This window comes from Zalophus californianus, chromosome 4 (genome assembly GCF_009762305.2).
Source record: "Zalophus californianus isolate mZalCal1 chromosome 4, mZalCal1.pri.v2, whole genome shotgun sequence".
Taxonomy (NCBI): Eukaryota; Metazoa; Chordata; class Mammalia; order Carnivora; family Otariidae; genus Zalophus; species Zalophus californianus.
Genome location: NC_045598.1, coordinates 188832885 through 188850967, shown reverse-complemented (window position 1 = coordinate 188850967; position 18083 = coordinate 188832885). Strand labels below are relative to the sequence as shown.

The 18083-nt window shown below is 65.9% G+C and overlaps 2 protein-coding genes across 15 annotated transcripts in view; one reads left to right on the top strand and one right to left on the bottom strand.

Moving 5' to 3' along the window:
- Nucleotides 1–2258, top strand: part of LOC113936366 (maestro heat-like repeat family member 5) — a 70671-nt gene extending 68413 nt beyond the window's left edge. For 5 of the 9 annotated variants that reach the window (XM_027619485.1, XM_027619466.1, XM_027619456.1 and 2 more), the window contains 4 exons: nucleotides 606–728; nucleotides 914–1016; nucleotides 1220–1294; nucleotides 1576–2257. In XM_027619485.1, the coding sequence (XP_027475286.1) occupies nucleotides 606–728; nucleotides 914–1016; nucleotides 1220–1294; nucleotides 1576–1673 (399 nt within the window). In that variant the 3' untranslated portion in view covers nucleotides 1674–2257. Of the gene's footprint in view, nucleotides 1–605; nucleotides 729–913; nucleotides 1017–1219; nucleotides 1295–1575 lie in introns of all 9 variants that reach the window. The other 4 variants (XM_027619476.1, XM_027619503.1, XM_027619439.1 and 1 more) reach the window with 3 other exon arrangements.
- Nucleotides 2259–4670: 2412 nt separating this feature from the next.
- Nucleotides 4671–18083, bottom strand: part of PTP4A3 (protein tyrosine phosphatase 4A3) — a 33582-nt gene continuing 20169 nt past the window's right edge. For 2 of the 6 annotated variants that reach the window (XM_027576904.1, XM_027576918.2), the window contains exons 2-6: nucleotides 10750–11635; nucleotides 8543–8635; nucleotides 6771–6901; nucleotides 6120–6194; nucleotides 4671–5224 (exon numbers count right to left, since the gene is read on the bottom strand). In XM_027576904.1, the coding sequence (XP_027432705.1) occupies nucleotides 5107–5224; nucleotides 6120–6194; nucleotides 6771–6901; nucleotides 8543–8635; nucleotides 10750–10854 (522 nt within the window). In that variant the 5' untranslated portion in view covers nucleotides 10855–11635 and the 3' untranslated portion in view covers nucleotides 4671–5106. Of the gene's footprint in view, nucleotides 5225–6119; nucleotides 6195–6770; nucleotides 6902–8542; nucleotides 8636–10749; nucleotides 11636–12003; nucleotides 12208–12257; nucleotides 12498–14360; nucleotides 14509–18083 lie in introns of those variants that run through there. The other 4 variants (XM_027576903.1, XM_027576908.1, XM_027576926.2 and 1 more) reach the window with 4 other exon arrangements.

The following is an 18083-nucleotide window of genomic DNA, read 5'->3' as shown; positions in this document are numbered from 1 at the left end:
GGTGGGGGCCGGGGCTGAGGCTCTGCAGATGGCAGTAGGGCCGCCCGAGGGCAAGGCTGCTCCCTGGGGCAGCAGTGTGGACCCAGGGTGTTTTCCCTGGTGGACTGAGGTCCACCCTGTGCGCGCGCACGCGCACACACACACACACACACACACACACACACACACACACACACACCTGTGCACACGCGCAGCTGTGCGGTCCGTGGGGGCAGGACCCAGCCTGTTGTGCTCACTGCAGTGTCCCCAGCACCGGACACAGGCTGGAGGCTCGGGTCGTTCACTGAACGTAGTGAAATGATCAAGCTTCCTAGGCGCCAGCCGTGCCCAGTGCAGAGGCCAGTAAGACACAGCCCGGCTCCCCGGGACCCTGGCCATCAGGAAGACAGGCAACACGCGGCCAGTTTCAAAAGGAATGGGAGGAACAGGGCCAGCCTGGGGCAGGAGTGAGGGCTGGCCCGGGGGCGGAGGGCGGGCTGGGAGTACAGCCTTGGGACGGCATCAGGCCTCAGACCCCACGTGAAGCTCGTGGTCTGCGGAGGGCACAGCCCTCTGGCGCGGAGCGCCTGGGCGGCCGGTGACCCCTGCTCTGGCCGCCCCCGCAGCAGGCCAAGTTTGCCCTGTACCGCTGCGCCGTGCTGCTCCGGTGGCCACTTCGGCACACCCTGTTCTGCACGCTGGCCTGGGAGAGGGGCCTCAGCGCCCGCCACTTCCTCTGGACCTGCCTGGTGAGGGGCCTGGGCGCAGGGATCCACTGCCGTGGCGGGGGAGGCCGGGCGGGGTAGCTGGGGCCAGGGGCCAGGCTCGCTGCTCCAGCGCTCACGGCACACCCAGCCCCAGGGGCCGCAGGGGTGGGGCCGGGCTGGGAAGGGGTCCGCAGTCCAGCCAGCATGGCGTGCTGTCCTCCGGCCAGATGACCCACAGCCAGGAGGAGTTTGGCATCCACTTGGCGCAGGCCCTCAGCTCCCTGCACAGCCGCCACCACCACATCAAGACCTGGGCAGCGCTCTTCATAGGTGAGTGGGGGCGGCCGGGCTCCGGGACCCTCCGGGCCTGCCCTGCCCCAGCACCCTGACCCTCACCTGCCAGGCCACCGCAACGGAGGGCAGAGAGGAGGAGGGGTGGAGGGCGAGGGGCCCCGGACGGGCGGGAGAGGGTCTGAGCCCCCACCTGCCAGCAAGCCCCCTGCCACCGGCCGGTGCCTCCATGTGTCACACAGGTTACACCATCTGCTACCACCCCCAGGCCGTGTCCCAGACGGTGAACAGTGTCGACACAAACCTGCTGTTCTCTAGTAAGCAACCCCACGTCCCCCCACCTCGAGTGTGAGATGGGGGCTCACACCCACTCACGCCACCTGAGGCTCCCAAAAGTGAGGGGCAAGGAAGAGGTGGGGTTGGGGAGGGCAGCACCCCAGGCCTGGGAGGCAGAGGAGGTGGGATCTGGGTGACGTCCCGCTGCTGCCCCCACCCCTGCTGGAAGGAGGGTCCCGGACCCCAGGCTCCCTCCACCAGGACAGGGCTGTGGGCAGACGGGACCCCGGGTCACCTCTGACTTGTGTCTCCTCCCCTGGAGCTTTCGAAGATCTCAAAAAAGACCCAGAGCCCGGCGCCCGGGAATTTGCCAGCAGACAGTTCTCCTTCCTTCAGAAGGTGGCAGCCAGGCCGCAGTGACCTCCAGCCGTGCTCCCTCACCCTCCTCTCCCTCCCTGCGCCCACCGAGTCGGTCAGCCCCACCCTGTCCACCGAGAGCTTGGTTGCTAACATTTTTCCATTTGAAAGAAAGATCTAGATTCAACAAAGAAGCCTCACACCCGTCTGCTCCTTGCCCACCACCTCATGGCCCCAGAAGACTGAGGAAAGCCCAGGGGACAGGAGGCAGGCCAGGTCTCCCAGAGACCAACTGTGAGGTCCGGGCAGGGTCCCGCGAATGCAGCTGCGGAGGTCAGGGGGACTCCACCCGACCAGAGCCCACGGCATGGCCTGCCGGCGTCCTGAGCGCCGAGAAGGCCCTCCAAGGGCAGCCACGGGGGATGGAGCCATTCACCAGGACTCTCCCCACACCTGAGTCTTCGGTTTGTCTCTGGCTTGGAGCTCTAGAGTCACCAAGTGGCGGGCCTCCCTCGGTCAGTCCAGGGGACTCCAGGTCCCCTTCCACCCTGACCCCTACCCTCGTGGGCACCTGAGGTTCGCAGCAGACCCAGCCTGGGCCGGAGCCAGACCTTCCCGGGGGGGCGCGGATGAGCTGTGTGGCCTGAGGTGACGGTCTCTGCCCGCTCCGCCTCAGCTACTCCATCTGTAAAATGGGTCGTAAGACCTTCCTCCCGAGAGCCGTCGCAGGGCTGAGTCCAGAGAAGGTCCCTCCCTGGCAGGGACCCCCCCCCTCCCACGCAGCCACCTGAAGGCCCGCCTGACCTTCAGCCGGGTCCTCCCTTCTCAGCCTTGGTTTCCCCACACGTGAAATGGGCAGATGGGTCTTTCCCTTGCCTGCTGAAGTTCTTCCCAGGGCCTCACCCCCAGGCTGTCCCTCTCAGGACCCGTGCCAGCCGGCCCCTCACCAGCTTATCCGTCATGTGCCCACACTGACCCCTCCACACCTTTGCTCAGGAAGCTCTTTCCACCTGGAGCACCTTCCCCACTCTCTCCCAGCTGGGGGCCTCCACACTGCCCCTCCTCTGAGGACGAGCCCCACCAGAGGAAGCCCTCACCCCAACCCCTCCTCAGCCCCGGGGCCTGAGCCACCCCTCCCTTGCACCAGACACACTCCAGGCTTTCACCCCACCCCACCCCCCAGAGACTGTAAGCCCCTTGGGGGACGGAGGCAGCTGGCACAGGGGAGACCTGCCACTTGGATGGTGGGTTGAAAAAATACAGCAACCTTCATGGAGCACGAATTTGCTTCTCAGATGGGTTTCATTTGGTCGAGCTGGGGGCCCCCTCTCCCCCTGGGAGCCGAGAGAGGTCCAGGATCCGCAGCCTCCTTCTTATCCGTCTGTCCATCTCTGAATAGAGCCACCCGAGGACTTTGGGGGGGGGTGCCTTTCCCCGACTCCCATCCTGCGCGCTGACCTCCATGGTACTCCAACCCCCTGGCTGGGGCATGGGGGATGTGCTCCTTCAGAACCAAGGAGTGGGTTAACTGGGTCCCCTTGGTCCAGCCTGGTGCCTGTGGTCCCTAAAAGGACCCCTAAAAGGGGGGCATCATCCTCTGGCCCCTGCTGGGCAGTGGGCAGGCAGGCCTCCTCCACACTCTGCTCTGAGAAGTCTGGTTCAGTGAAAGCTTGGAGCTGGTGGGCCTGGCCCCGGTGGGTTCCTGGAGCCGCCAGTGATGTGACAGATAAGCCTTGCGTCTGGAATCGCAGAGGGGCCCAACTCCTACCTAGCAGGGCAGCTGGGCTCTATGGAGCCGGGCACACAGAGGGCACCCCATTAATGGTACCAGTGGTAACAGCTCAGGGCCAGGCCCACTGCCGCAGCCTGGGAGACAGAGGGACGGGCCTGTGTCCCCGTTGGCCAACCCCCAGGGCCCCGAGGAAGGGGCGGCTCACACAGCCGCCCCCCCCCCCAGACCCATCCGTGCAAGTACTAGCAGAATGGGCCCAGGCAAGGGCACCTGCCTCCACGCACAAGACTCTGTGCCAAGGCCCGGGCCCTGCCCTTCCTGGGCACGCCTCCTCCCCTGGGAAAAACAGAAGGGGTGACAACCAGGTGGCTAGGGGAGCCCTTCCCCACAGACCTTTCCCAGAGTGTGTGTAGGGTGCAGGCGGAGGGAGGGAGGCTCAGGCCATGGAGATGCAGGTGGGGGGTGGGGATGCCAGGCCCGGAGCTGTGACTCCTGAGAAAGGCGCTGGGTCCCAGTGACCGGGAGGAATGCCATCAGTGAAGGCCTCTGGGTGGTGTCCACAGCTGGGTCACAGTGCCTGGGGGCAGGGGCTCTGGCGCAGACCACCCCCCAGCCTTTCCACATGCCAGCCGGGCCAGCCCTGGGCTCCCTCCTCCTGGCTGCGCCCTCTCACAGGGAAGCGCCGGCCCCCAGCTCTGGGAGACCTGCATGCGGAGGCACGTGAGCATGGCAGTCCACACCCCCAGGCAGGCCTGGCGGCCCTCTTGCCCCCTCAGGCTCACTCACCCCGTGGGCCCCAGGGTCACCCTCTGGCCTCCCCTCCCTTCCGTGGGCCAATGGGATGGTGTGTCCCTCCACCTGGAGCCAAGCCGGCCACTGCCATCTGCACCATCCTCTGGGCCTCTCAGGCTGAAATGAGGACACCGGGTCGGGGCAGGACCGAGCGGCCACCCCACTAGACACAAGGCCCTAAAGAATTACCAAGTGAGCCCCAGCCTGTCCTGCAGAGGGGCAACACTGGTGACCCGGCCCTGCCTTCTGATGCCCCAGCCACCCCCCCCAAAAGAATGGCAAGTCACCTGGGCCCGCACAGGTCACATGGAGTGGTGCAAGCTCGGCTACATCAGGGATGTCCCCGGCCCCTAATCCAGGGAGTGTGGGGACCCAGCATGGACGCCAGGGGGAGGCCTAGTGCAGCCGGCCGGAGGGCCTCCCGGGGCTCCACCCAGTCTCCCAAGCCGCTGTTCCCCCGTCCCCCCCCCCGCCCCGCCCCGTCCACCCCATCCGCCCCGCCAGGCCCCGCACCCCGCTCTCCAGACACACACAGCCACGGGGTCCTGTTTTATTGCCTTCGAGTGTCCAGGACATCTGACGGTCTCCAGACCCAATAACTGAAAGTGCCAAGAACAGGTCAGGGCAAGAGGCCGTGGAGGAAGGGTCAGGCCCAGTGGCTGAAAAATACACCTGCTCCCTGACAGATGAGCCTGAGAGGAAAGCTGCCCGGGGGTCCCTGTGGGCGGGCAGGGGCAAGAGGGCCCCCACTAAGCCTCAGAGAGACAGGGCCGTGGGGACAAAGGGAAGCGGGAGTCCCCAGAGCTGCGGACTCAGGCACATGGAGACACGCGGGGAGACACAGGGGAAGGGGCCGGCACAGGCAGGGCACGCAGGGCGAGCTGGACCCGGTGGACGGGGGGTGCCGAGGGTCCGGGAGAGAAGGCGAGCCGGCGGCGGCGGGGCACAGGGTCCCTGCTCGGAGCCCCTGGGCTACATGACACAGCACTTGGTCTTGTGCGCATGCGGCTCCTTGAACCGCAGTCTCTGCTTAGGCCGGTATTTCTCCAGGTAGGTGAGCTGCTTGCTGTTGATGGCTCCACGCCGCTTCCTGGGGAGACGGGACGGGGTGGGCTCAGGCGGGACGGTGCAGCACCCCCAGCCTATTCCACTGCGGGCATCACCCTTCCCCTACCTGCTGTCACGGCCGCTGGTCCTCAGTTCCCCTTACTATCACCTCCTCCAGGCAGCCCCCACAGCGCCCACCCTCCCAAGGCCCCCTGGTTTACCCGGGTGCCACCCCACCCCCAGGCCCCGGGCTCCTACGGGGCCACAGGGTAGAGCCTGGGCATCTCTGCAGCCCAGGAGGGAGGGAGGAAGGGGGGTCCTCAGGTGACAGGTGACAGGATGCCCTTCAGGAGGTCATCCGTCCCCACCCACCCAGGACCTCAGGCGTAGCCTGGACTTGCTCTGGCCAATGAAGTGAGAGTGGAAGGGACACGTGTCTGCCAGGCAAGGCTTCCAGGGCGCCTCCGGCCCCGAGACTGGCAACACTGGAGGAGGGCTGCCCACCAAGGGCCCCAGGGTCCCTGAGCAGATACCCCACTTCACCGCGTCCAAGGGTCATCCGAGTGAGGGACCAGTCTGAGCTGTGCTCGTTGCTGGGGTCTGGACCTGCCCCCGGCACTGCAGCCTGTGCTCATCCCAGCCACGGAGCTGGGAGCCCGTCCTCACTCACGCCTCCCGGCACCAGGAGCCACACACAGGCACCAGTCCTCGCCCGGGCAGGCGGCCTGGCTACGGGGCCCACACGAGTGTGCCGGTACCCCAGCGTGAGGCTGCACGGGACTGGGGACATCTCTGAGGTCACCCTGTGGCCAGGGGTCAGGAGTGCCCGCTAAAAAGACACTGGGCCCGACGGGGGCGTGCAGAATAAGGGCCCCCTAAACCCAGACCCTCAAGCGCACACCAACTGCCCTCCGCCCCCACCCTCACCGGTCACTCACTGTCGGATGAACTGGATGGCATCTTCATACTTCATCCCGCTCTCGATGAGAGCCAGTGCCACGAGGACCGGGGCCCTGGGGGCAGATGCAGGGCTGGGTCACCAAGCCTCAACACCCCTGCCCCTTCCCCTGACGGGCCGTCGCTGAAGGCACAGGGTGATGCCTTCACCCTCACACCCACCAAAAAGCTGCCCAGGCTACCCCAGTGCAGCCCCCTCCCCCACGGAGGGCACAGGTGTTAGCTCACCCCGACCACCTGCTGCGTGGCCCCAGGAGGGCCAGGCACCCTCTCTGTGCCTCAGGCTCCCCGGTACAAGCGCGCTAGAGAGTCAGAGGGAGGGCAGCTGCTGGGGGTGTGTCTGGCCATCAACCTCGCTTGCCAGTGTTTGGCCTGAAACTGGGGGTGCACTGCCCGGGTCACTCCGTCACACCTGGCTGTAGGGAGTCTTTGTGTCTGGGGGACGGGCTGGCAGCTCCTCCCAGCTTGAGTACAGGGACCACGTTGCAACCCAGCAGCAGCAAGTGGGGTCACGCTTGGGGAAGAACTGCTTCCCTGTGGTCACGTGACGGGGGCCCAGCACCCACGTGCAAGAGCATGGCGGGCCACGGGATCCTGAGGTCCGGCCAGCCCCACCCGGCCCCCCAGCTCACCGTCCCAGGCCAGCCACACAGTGAACGGCCACACAGCTGCCGGGGTCATCACAAAACTTGGCCTTCAGCAGGCTCAGCCAATCCTCCACCACTTTCCCAGGCGGGGGCGCCCCGTCGTCAAACGGCCAGTCCTGCGGAGGGCAGAAGCCCGTGAGACTGGGGGGCCCGGGCAGGTCAGCCCCCGGCCGGGACAAGGTCGGCATTCTGAGAAGCACACAGAGGGATCCCACGAGGGTGAGAGACAGCAGGCCCCGGAGGGCAGAGAGCTGGCCAGGCATGCGGTCCCCACTTCGAGGCTCCTTTTCCTCTTCTGCTTACGTCCACTGTCCCCTTCTCCAGGAAGCCCTCCCGAACACCCCGCCCTCTTCTTTCCTGAGCACAGTGAGCCCTACGTCCCCTCCCGGCCAGCCTGTGCTGTGACTCCAGGGTCACAGCCTGACCCTTACCAACCTGAGTGGTTCTGGGTCAGCAGGCCCAAGGAGTCTGGGCTGCAAGCATGGCCGACACGTGCCTCTTCCTGTCCCCAGCCCCCAGCCCAGCTGCACAAAGCAGGCCCGGCCCGGTTACTGACCGGGAAGGAGTGAAGGAAGGGCGCTAGGGTGAGCCCCATTGTTCTGAGCAGTGGATTCCAGAGTTACAGCTGGGACCTCTCCAGACATTCGGAGATTCATGCGGTTTTGAAAACTTAGCTGTGCGGCCCACCTCCCCAAGCACTCTGGAAGAGGAGAGGCAAGCCTGCAGGGTAAGCCCAGCCCCGGTCACTGCCCCGAGGACCGAGATGCCAAGTCCAGGGGAAGGAGACTCAGGCGGGGCAGAGGGGAACTGCTCCAAGCCAGAGCCCACACGGGCCCACCGAGGCTGACGGGGAGGCGGGTCCCCAAGTGAAAGCTAATATCTAAGGGATCTTCTGGGTGGGGCCACCGGACTCGCAGCTGCCTCCACCCGCACTCTGAGCCTTGGGCCGCCCTGCCCTAGGGGAGTTGCCACAGCCCCGTGGCCCGTCCCACGGGCGGGTGGCACCACGGCCAGCCCCTCCTTTGCCTGCTCTCGGGTCCCCAGGGCCAGGGGACCAAGGAAACAGCTCCCAAGCTCCCTTCCCCACAGCCTCGCAGAGAGCTTCCCGGGGGACAGCCCAGGTGCGCCTGCCCTCCCCGCCCCCCCAGAGCACTGCCCACCAACACGCCCCAAACAGCAGGCAGCAAGACACACAGGAGCCCCCCCGACAGCCCCGGCCCCAGAGGAGCTGGCCAGGAGTCACTGGGCCCTGTTCTTCCACACTGCTCAGGACGCTTGCGCAGTGAGGGCCATGGAGGTCACAGCCGCAGCCACTAGGATGGGGGGCAGGGGGGTGCTATCATGGAAGTCTGCTCCCCAGGCTCTGTGGCTCTGGCACCGTCCGGCTGCGGCCTCAGACAGCTACTGATCCGAGCCTCAGGTTCGCCCTGGCAGAGCCCCACCAGGGCTGTTGTGCAGTGAGCGGCAGTGGCCCCGGCCCTGGGGGGACCCTGCTTCGGGAGCCGCGGCTGTGCATCGGCACGTGCGCCCGCCTCCCGGGCCCCACTGGCCAGGGACGAGCTCAAAGCCCAGCCACTCTAGACACGTGCCCCGGCATCATGTGGCCCGGGGAACCAACATGCCGGGGGGGGGCGCGGTGTGCAGGTGTATGAAGCAAGGCCTCCCGGCAAGGGGCTCCACACTCCCAGTCCAGGCCCACCCCACCCACCCACCTCCCTCTCCCAGCAGCAGTGCTGCCAGAGCCCCGAGGCCCTCACCACGACTGTGATGCCATCCTTCTCCAGAGGGGCCTTGTCGTAGGTCACTTCGCACACTCGCACCACAGTGGTGGCCCCGTACTTCTTCAGGTCCTGGCGGGGAGGGAGGACGAAGGCAGGCTGGGCTGGGGCTGAGGGCACAGGGCCGTGCCCCCTCAACGAAACCGAAAGGCCGATACCAAGCGAAACCACCGGTGGCAGGCTTTCGGGCCCAACGACTCACTACGGGGGGGGAAGGAGCCTTCCTGACGCTTCCGGGCAGGCTGTCCCCACCTGCTCTCACTGCAGTGTGGCTAGCCTGCCATGAGCCCAGCTTCCAGCACATTCCCACCCTCATCCCGGGTGCTGAGGATCCCCCACGGCACCAGCATCTTCCAGACAAAGCAGGGGCAGGACACCGTGGCCTGAGCTGGCCTCCTGGCCAGGGTCTCATGGATGGGTCTCCCTGAGGGCATAGCTGGACCCCACATGAGGGCCTGCAGAAGCTCGAGGGGCAGGCACCTGCTCAGATGGAGACGGGAGGGAGCCAGGCCCTGCACACTGGCGGGGAAGCCCCGGGCTACCAGAGAAAAGGTCAAGGCAGTTCATAGCCAGGCTGTTTATATTTATCCTCTAAGTGGGGGGTCCACTCCACAGGAGCCCATGCTGGGGCTGCTCCCACCCCACCTGCTCCACCAGCTATTCTGGGAGTGTGAGCCATCATCTGCTGGACCCTGCTCGTCATGCGATGGGGACACCGGACACAATGAGGGCGGGACACCGCTATGCTGAGAATGCAGTGCACAGGAAAGCGGGCGGGGTTCTGAGGCCGCAGGGTCACCTCAGAAGTCCTCTGTGCATGGAGCGAAAGGGGAAGCCACACGGCCCAGGGCTGAGCCCTGACCCTCAACACAGACTCACCTTGACCCTGGTCACACCCTGAGCCCTGACCCCAGTCACACGCTGGACCCTGACCCCAGTCACACTGAGCCCTGACCCTGGTCATATGTTAAGGCCTGATCCTCATCACACACTGAGCCCTGATCCCGGTCAAACACTGAGCCCTGACCCCGGTCACACTCTGAGCCCTGAACTGGTCACACTCTGAGCCCTGATCCTGGTCACACACTGAACCCTGACCCTGGTCACACTCTGAGCACTGACCCTAGTCACACCTGACCCCTGACCCCGGTCACACACTGAGCCCTGACCCCGGTCACACGCTGAGCCCTGACCCCGGTCACACGCTGAGCCCTGACCCCAGTCACATGCTGAGCCCTGACCCCTGACCCTGGCAACACACAGACCCTGAGCCCAGTCACAGGCTGACTGCTGAGCTGAGTCTTTCCCCAGGTCCTGCTATTACCTCAAGGATTTCCGTTGTGAAAAGGGGCAGCCCTCCTCTGCAGAGCTCTTGACACAGTGTCCAGGGCCCAGGCCCCTAATGGCAGGGTGCCCCCTGCCTCCCTCTACAGTGTTCAAGGTCCTCTCGTGCCCAAGTCCCTGTTTAATCATGACAAGCACCCACGGGGCTCCTCTCACGTTGCAGAGGCAAGGGCTGAGGGTCTGAGACCACAAATGCACTTACATGCAGCCACAGGCTCTGCAAACAGCAAGGAGCTCTGCAGAGCCCAGGCTCCTACAGGAGGGCATGTGGAGAGCTGCAGGCTCTGCAAACACATCTGGTCACACCAACGGTGGCCACTCCTCCTTGCGGCCAGCACAGACTCTTACCCAGCCTCTCTTCCCAGACACCTGCTCCCTAAAGCCTCCAGCCCCGCCTATTCTAACCCAAGGCCTCCCGGAGAGCCCCAGCGGGTTTCCTGCAGCCTGGGCTGGCCATGGAGCTGAACTTCTGCCTGCCCCAGCTGCTTCAGCAGCCACTTCTCACCGTGGGACCCCCCTTCCTGCTCAGCCTCTGCACAGAAGCCAGCAGCCAGCCAAGGCCGCTCTAGCCGCAGGTGATGTCCGAGGAGGCAACCCCCGCTGCTCCACCTCTGAGCCTGCCCCTGTCTACTTAGTGTGGAGCCCCTGCCCCACAGCCGTCCTACCCTGCAGGCCCCCAGGGGGCTGCTGACCCTCACACGGAGCTCCGCAGGACAGCCTGCTCTCCCCCCGCCAGGGTCCGGCGACAGTTCTGCCCCGAAGGGCAGTACTTGGTTTGACAGCCCCAAACCCAGCCCCGCCGCAACTCTCGGGAGGCAGGCCAGACACCGGGCCCCACTCACCTCGATGAAGGTGCTGAGGGTGGCGTTGGTGGGGTTGTGCGTGATCAGGAAGCGCATGCTCTTGTAGCTCACCTCCACGGGGGCGGGCCGGTTCATCCGCGCCATGCTCCTCCGAAGACGAAGACGGGGCGAGGCCCAGGGAGGGGCTGCACCCAGGCAGGGCCCCCACCAGCCCCCCACGCCCCGAGGCAACCGAGATCCCTGTGCTTGTCCGACAGAAAACGCTTTGGCAACCCGCCCCACCCGCACCGATACTGCGCAAATACCTGGGAGGTGGGGGAGCCGAGCAGCGGGGTCCAGCTCTTTACAAAGAGAAGGAAAGACAAGGCCCCCAGGGGAGAGTGGCGGCCCACACCCCTGCCTCAGGGAGCTGGGTAACGATGAGGGGCAAAGGTAAAAGCAAGGACAACCAAAGCCCGGCCAAGGAAACCTCACAAAGCCCACAGTGAGTCTGCCGCCGGGGCTCTGCCCAGCACTGTCTGCATCGGTGGATGGGCGAGCGGCCCCCTGCGCTCAAAGGCGGGCCCCGAACCCTCAAGGACCAGACGAAACCCGAACTTGAACCGAACGCACAGGGCAGCCTTGGGGTGGGGGTGGGGGTGGAAGGCGGCGGCCGTGGCGGCGGGCGGCTCTGACACTCGGGGTCTCTGTCACGTTACCCCATCGGGGTACTGCGAGTCCTGGAGAGGGCCTGGGGGCTCAGGCGGCAGAGCCGGCCCGGGGCCGGACAGCAGGGGCCATCGGCGGGCGAGGGCAATGGTGAGGGCCAGAGGCACGGGGGCCTCCTCAGCAGCAGGCGTGGCAGTGATGTTGGGCCTGGCAGTACTCAGAGCTGCCCCCCGAGGCCCTCTCCATAAATCCCGGGCTGGTCAGCAGCAGGCCACGTCTGCGAGAGGACCGGAAAGAAAATGAGCAGACAAGGGGTCACTGGGAGCCCCTGCCTCCGGGGAGGGGTGAGAGTCTGCCCACCCCACGCCGCAGGAGATGCTTCCCTAGGGCCCTGCTACAGGACTGTGCTGAGTGAGTGACCCCCGTCAGGCCTCAGTTTCCCCACCTGGGAGCACAGGAAGTACAGCTCCCACCAGGGCGGTCTCAGAGAGCCCTGACGGCCAGCAGTGTGGAGGGAAAAAGGGGGACACACACCCCAGGAGCACGCTGCACCCCAGCGAGCAGATTTCACGGCAGTCTGTGACATCTGCCCCCGCCCCCCGAGCCTGGTCCCCCCTCTGCAGCCTGTGACCAGCAGACACCCACCCCCAGCCAAGGACAGTCACACTGCTCTGCGGAATTCCAGGCCTCTGCGGAATTTCGGAGCCCAGATGGTTCTGGGGCGGCCAGTCCTCCGGGAGAGGGGCTCAGGCACGGCTGCCGAAGTGCCGGGGCGCAGCGGGGAGAGGGGCTGCGGCCCCGCTCATGGCTGTAAGCCACCTTAAACATGTCTCACGGGTGCCCCATGGGACCCTCCGGCTCCCGCCCGCCTCCACCCCTCTGCTGTCTCCACCACTCACCCACAGGGCTGGCCGGGCACGGGAGTAAACAAGCAGGCCTCTGCCCTTGGGGAGCTCGGAGAGGCAGAGGCAGACCACAGCGGCCAGAGGACCAGCCGGCCACCAGGTGCATGCCAAGGCGTGACAGGGCAGGTGGCCAGGAGTGGGTCACACTGTGACGGCCCCGGGGAGGGACACTGCAGGACCACTGAGACAGCCATCCAGCATCTCCACACCGCTCTCTCCCTCTCTGGGCCCCAAGGTTCCGGGGTCAGGGACCCCAGCAGGTGCACCCAGCCCCAGCCCCACCCCCACCCCCACAGACGGGCTGGGAGACCTTGGGCAATCAAGGCCTCAGTTTCCCCACCTGCACAATGAGAAGTTATATAAGATGCCCCTGTGGTCCCTCCAGCTGTGACCCAGTGGTCAGCAGACCCCTCCAGCCACTGAACGTGGCCCCAACCCCACCCACGGCACTCTTATCTGCTCACCCGGCCAGGCCCTCCGTCCCCCGACCCACCACCTCTTACCTTTGTCCCCGCCCAGCACCCCCTTCTCCAGCTGTCCACCAGGCAAGCAGAGACTGCAGAGCCTCAGCCGAGGTGCAGGAAGCACCCAAGGCCCGGGACCCCGGGTAAGAAGGGACCAGCTGCCCCAGTCTTCCTGGGCTCAGGGCACAGGAGCCACAGCTTGCCCTCTGCCCTTGTGCCAGGGTCCCGGGAGGGCTGAATGGGGAGTGTCCCAGGAGGGGGGAAGAGGCAGAGGGCAGGAAGCCTGTCCTGGTTCAGCCAGCCCTAAACCTGAGCCATCCCAGAGCAAGCTTCAGCTCAGAGGGCAGGTGAGAAGAGACAGCCCCAGGCACCCTGAGCACCACACAAACACCCGTCCCTCCTGGGGCAGCAGGACGCTCCCGAGAGTGTGTGTGCATGCGTGTGTTTACCAGAAAGTAAGAAGAAAAAAGGTCCAAGGAAGCCACAGGACTACAAACCTCTCCCGGCAGGACTGACTGGTCACCTCACTGCCCACAGATGCCGGGCACCTGGGGGAGACCCGATGGGCAACAGCAGAGGGCCTAGCTCTGCTACGCCGTATCCCTGAACAGGTCCCCAGCGCTGAAGGCTCTGGGCAGGAAGGACCACATTACTGTCACCTTGAGCCTGAAGTTGACCCTATCGGCAGGGCTAAGGGGTTAGACTGGCTGGGGGACAGACAGCAGGGTCTGGACTGGAATGGGGTCGGGGTCTGGGCCAAGGTTGGACCAACCCCAGGGTGGGCTGGGGTCCTGCCACACACCCCACTTGTCTGTGCAGAGTCTGGGCCCCCACACCTAGGTGGGAGCAAGCAGTGATGCTTCACCGCCCAGAGAGGGGCCCTTCCTCCCAACCACACCCCGCCAGTGGGGCTCCAGGGCCCCTAAGCAGGGGTGACCCAAGATGGCCAGCAACCACCCCCCAGGCCCACCACCATGAGGCAAGAGCCCTACTTGTACGCGATGTGTCCCCTCTGGCCTTCCTGCCAAGGGCCCCATAACCCAGCTCCTGGGACCCCAGCCAGCCTCCTCCCACCTGCAGGCACTGAACCCTCTGCTGTGTCCAGAGCAGCCATCCTTTGGAGACCCCGTTAGGGGACCATAGTCCTCCCTGTCTGCAGATCAGTAAACAGGCAGGGAAAGACAGCAGGACCTTCTCTGGGCCCTGACCAGACAGACTCTGTGGGTTTCCTCAATCTCAAGTCTAGGAGGCAAAGACAACACTCAACACCAGTTTGTAAGGGGGAAATCCAGATTCAGGGAGGCTGTAGCCCGCATTCCTGGTCATAGCCTGTTTGAACCCACAGGGCTTCAGAGAGGGCCAGCCCCTCCTGACCCAGGCCCCTGCAATGATCTGGGGAGCTGCCGAGGATTACAGCTCCCTGAGGTCCCAGGAGAGGTAAAGCAGGGGTGTAGGAGCACCGTGGGCAGGGCTGGGACCCAGCAGCTGGTGTGGGGTCTTAGGTGGGGGCCACCACATCCCGTGCTGCGTGAGCCCCAAGGCGCATGGGGGCTGGTTCCAGGGGTGCAGCCCCCTCCCCGGGCTGAGGCTGAGGTCCTCCCCACTCGCCCGGCCCACACCCGCCCCAGCTCACCCCGACTCGCTCACGCACACACGCACAGGCGTCCCACCGCCGCCTCCATCAATGCGGGGCCAGGCGGGGGGCCGGGGCGGAGACCCAGAGCGCAGGGCACGCCGGCCTCCCTGGGATGCTTGGCGGCCCCGTGGCCCAGGAGCTATTTATAGCGACCGGGCATCACGTGGGCGGGATGGCCGGTGCCCGGCTGGCCACCGGGCTTGTGGCTCCCACACCTGCCACCTAAATATAACCGCAGGCCGGCCAGCGCGCCCAGGCAAACAAAGGGGCTGCGGAGGGCCGGGCAGGGGAGAGGAAGCAGCAGGAGGAAGGGGAAATGCAAGAGGGGAGGGCGACAGACCATGGCGAGAGGCGGGGCCCTGCCGCCCAGGCGCCTGCCTTCTGCCTTCTGCCTGTCGGAGCAGGAGCCCATCAACCCTGTGCACGCCCTCCCCAGCACCCTCTGGGGCTCCGCAGGGTCCCCTCTTGCAGGAGGGGGCCTACCCAGGGCTGGGTGCTGGGGGGACCTCAGCACAGGCAAAGGCCTGCAGGAAGAACTCTCCAGGCTGCCAATGAGAAGGGGCTGTCCCTGTGCAGGTGGGTTGCGGAGGCCGACACCCACCGGGTGAGTGCCCAGCACCTCACCTGGCCTGCTAGACCCCTGCCCAGCTCTCCAGCCTCACGCCCAAGGACTCCTGAGCACCTTCTTGTGTGTTATTGTGTGCCAGACACTGCTGGCCCTCACTGAATCCTCACCACGGCTGGGGGAGGCCGCCGTCATCCTGCGCACCCCTTGCTATGTGCAGACGGGGAGACTGAGTCACTGAGACCAGGAGCCCGCACAGGGTCACCCAGGGAGCTGTCTCCACATCCCGCTCACCCTCACCAAGAGGCCCTCTGGGATGCTCCCAGGTAGAACCGTCCCCAGGGTCTGGGCCTAACGCCACCAGCAGGGTCCTGGCTTTGCCTCCTGGGAGCACCATGTAAAGGACGCAAGTGCCCCCCAGATGATGAGCCTCAAGAGTGGAGCCTGGCATCACAGTCAATGCTGCACCTGCCCGGGCCAGCCCCGAGGCCCTCGGAAGAGAGGTGGAGCAGGGTGGATAGAGCCCCCAGTCCACAGGGTCCCAGGAGGCCTCGCCTTCCTGGGAACCCGCTCCAAGCCCAGCTCCCAGCCAGCCAGCCTGGCCCCTGCAATCAGCAGTCAGAGCCGCAGGGCCGGGGGGAGCCGGGGTGTGCTGGCAGGGGCCCAGCCCAGAACACGGCCCCCTCCCAGGCTCTCCCCACACATACACCCAGAGAACATCAGCCCTGCCTGTGACCCGCGCGTCCTCACACCGGCGAGCTGGGTGAGCAGGGAGGAAGGAGGCCCCGCCGGAGCCCCACCCATAGGCCCACCCTCACCAGGCCAGGTGGCCTGCCCATCTCCTTGTGCCTCCGTCCGGCGCCAACATGGCCTTCGGGCCAGGATCCCCACCCCAGTGTGCTCTTAGCTCCCCACTTCCAGCAGCATCTCCCTGGTGTCCATGTCTGGACACTCAGTGACCACCAACCTCCCCCCTTGACCACTTTCAGAGGGCCTGTCCCCTCCGATGCTGCATCCCATGAACAAGACACATTGGCCACATTGTATTGACAAAACACAGCAGGTCAGAGAGGTTGAGTGACTTGCCCAAGTTACACAGCCAGGAAGTAGAAGAACCACAGTTGGGACGGTTTGCTGAGCCGCAAAGAGCCTGCTCTTGCCAACCCTGGCCCTCTGGAAGGAAGGACCTCTGGGCAAGCTGCTTCTACCACCCCAGTCTCTTTCCTCATCCAAACACGGTAAAAGTTTCCCATCGAGCTCCTTGATACTGCACCCAAGGCATAGAGCACACCGTGCTGCTCAGGCTGTAGACCTGGGCCCCAGCAACACTGTCCCCCCCTTGCCTGGGGCACCCGCTCTCACCAGGCCTGGGGGGCACCTGCTGCAGCTGGCAAGACCCCAAGCCCTTCGGAGAAGTCTATTTTTATCCAAGCAGGAGCCGTTCCTGGAATCCTCCCAGAGCGAGCCCAAGTCTACACACGGCTTGGTGGGGGGGCCAGGAGGGGAGCCTTGAGCCGGCCCAGCCCACCCTGATCCTCCAGGAAGCCCTCCCAGAGCCCTCCCGCCCTCCCGCCCTGTAGCCAGCAGCAATGAAGGTGCGGCCCCCCTCACCGGCCAAGCCCAGCGACCTCCCTTCCCCCCACCCTTGGCCTGTCCCCTCTCCCTCCAGCCACACGCCCTTCAGAGCAGAGTGTCCCAGCCCAGGGAAGGCATGTCCCAAAGGAGGGACGCAGAGGCTGCTGATTCCACCCTGCCTCCACACAGGGTCTGGCACCAGGAGGGCTCCCCACTTGTTTATGGAAGGAACAAATGACCCAGCGTTCTGGGCAGAGGTCCAGATCTGGGAAATGTCCGGAACCCATCACAGGATCTCAGCCCCTGAGGTCCAGAGGGAACTTGAAGGTCACCTCCGCCACCCAATCCCCCAGCTCGCACACCTCCAGTGACAGGGAGCTTACTACTCCTTGGCAGCACCTCTCTGCCTCCAGGCAGCTCCCTGAGTCATCAGGGCCTCCCTCCAGTGCCCGCTGAGAGCCCGCAGCTGGGATGGGGACCAGCAGGAAGAAGGGTTCCGAGCAGATCAAGCCAGCACAGCGGGCAGCACCGAGGGCAGAGCTGGAGGCTCGGGCGATCGGGGTAAGTCTTCCCCTGGAGAAGCTGGACAGCGGGGAGACCAGCGCGCTACTGATGCCTGGAACCTCATCGGGGCTTGACCAGCTGCCCTGACTCCCCGGGCGACCTGGGGCCAGGGCTTGCCCTCTCTGGGGCACGTGGCCTCCCCTGCAGATGGAGACACTGCCAGGGAGGAAAGCCACCTTCCAAGCTGGCTCCAGCTCCAAGCCAGTCACGGGGCACCCAGGCCACGACCTGGAAGCAGAGCTGTGGCCAGCAGGCTTCGGTTTCCATTGGGGCGGACACCTGTTGCACCCGCCGGGACCTTGGGGTGGAGGACCGCGCCGCCAGCAGGCTCTCTGAGGCGCGGCCACTGCCCCTCGGGCCCCGCACGGGCGCCCTGCCACACCCGTGGCTTTAATGGTGCCCCCCGGGCGGGGGGGGGGGGGAGTGGTGCTGACTCGCCAAACCAAGCGGCCCACCCCCAAGGCCACCCTGGCGTGCCGTCAGCCACCAGCGCTGCCTGGGTGGGCCACAGCTCCACCGGAGACCCACGGGCGGGCGGGCACCCCCGAAAGCACAGGGGAGGCTGCAGGCCTCCAGGAGGCAGGCAGCCAGGTGAGCCAGACCAGGCCCCCCGGGGGGCCCTGGAGCCCGTGGCCACTGGGAGCCCACCAGGCCTAGCCCGAGACCCCCCCCCAGCCCGGACAGCACCCACCCAGCAGGCACCAGAAGAACCTCGCTGGTAACGGGTGTCACTCTGCAGCTGCTGTCAGCCCCACCCCGCTCACCGGGCCGGGCCTGGGCCCTCCGCTCAGGGGCACCCGCGGCAGGAGGGACATGCAGGGCAGGAAGAGGGGACACGGAATGACAGCGGGGGGGGGTGCCAGTGCTGCTCCCAGGACAGCACCAAGCTGGACAGTCAGGGCCCGGCCCCGGCTCAGAGGCCGGGGCGTACCCAACGCCACCTGTGGCCAGACACGACAAGGCCAGCCTTGCTGGGGTGTCACGGGCACAAAGGGACAGCAGGTGATGAGGGGGCC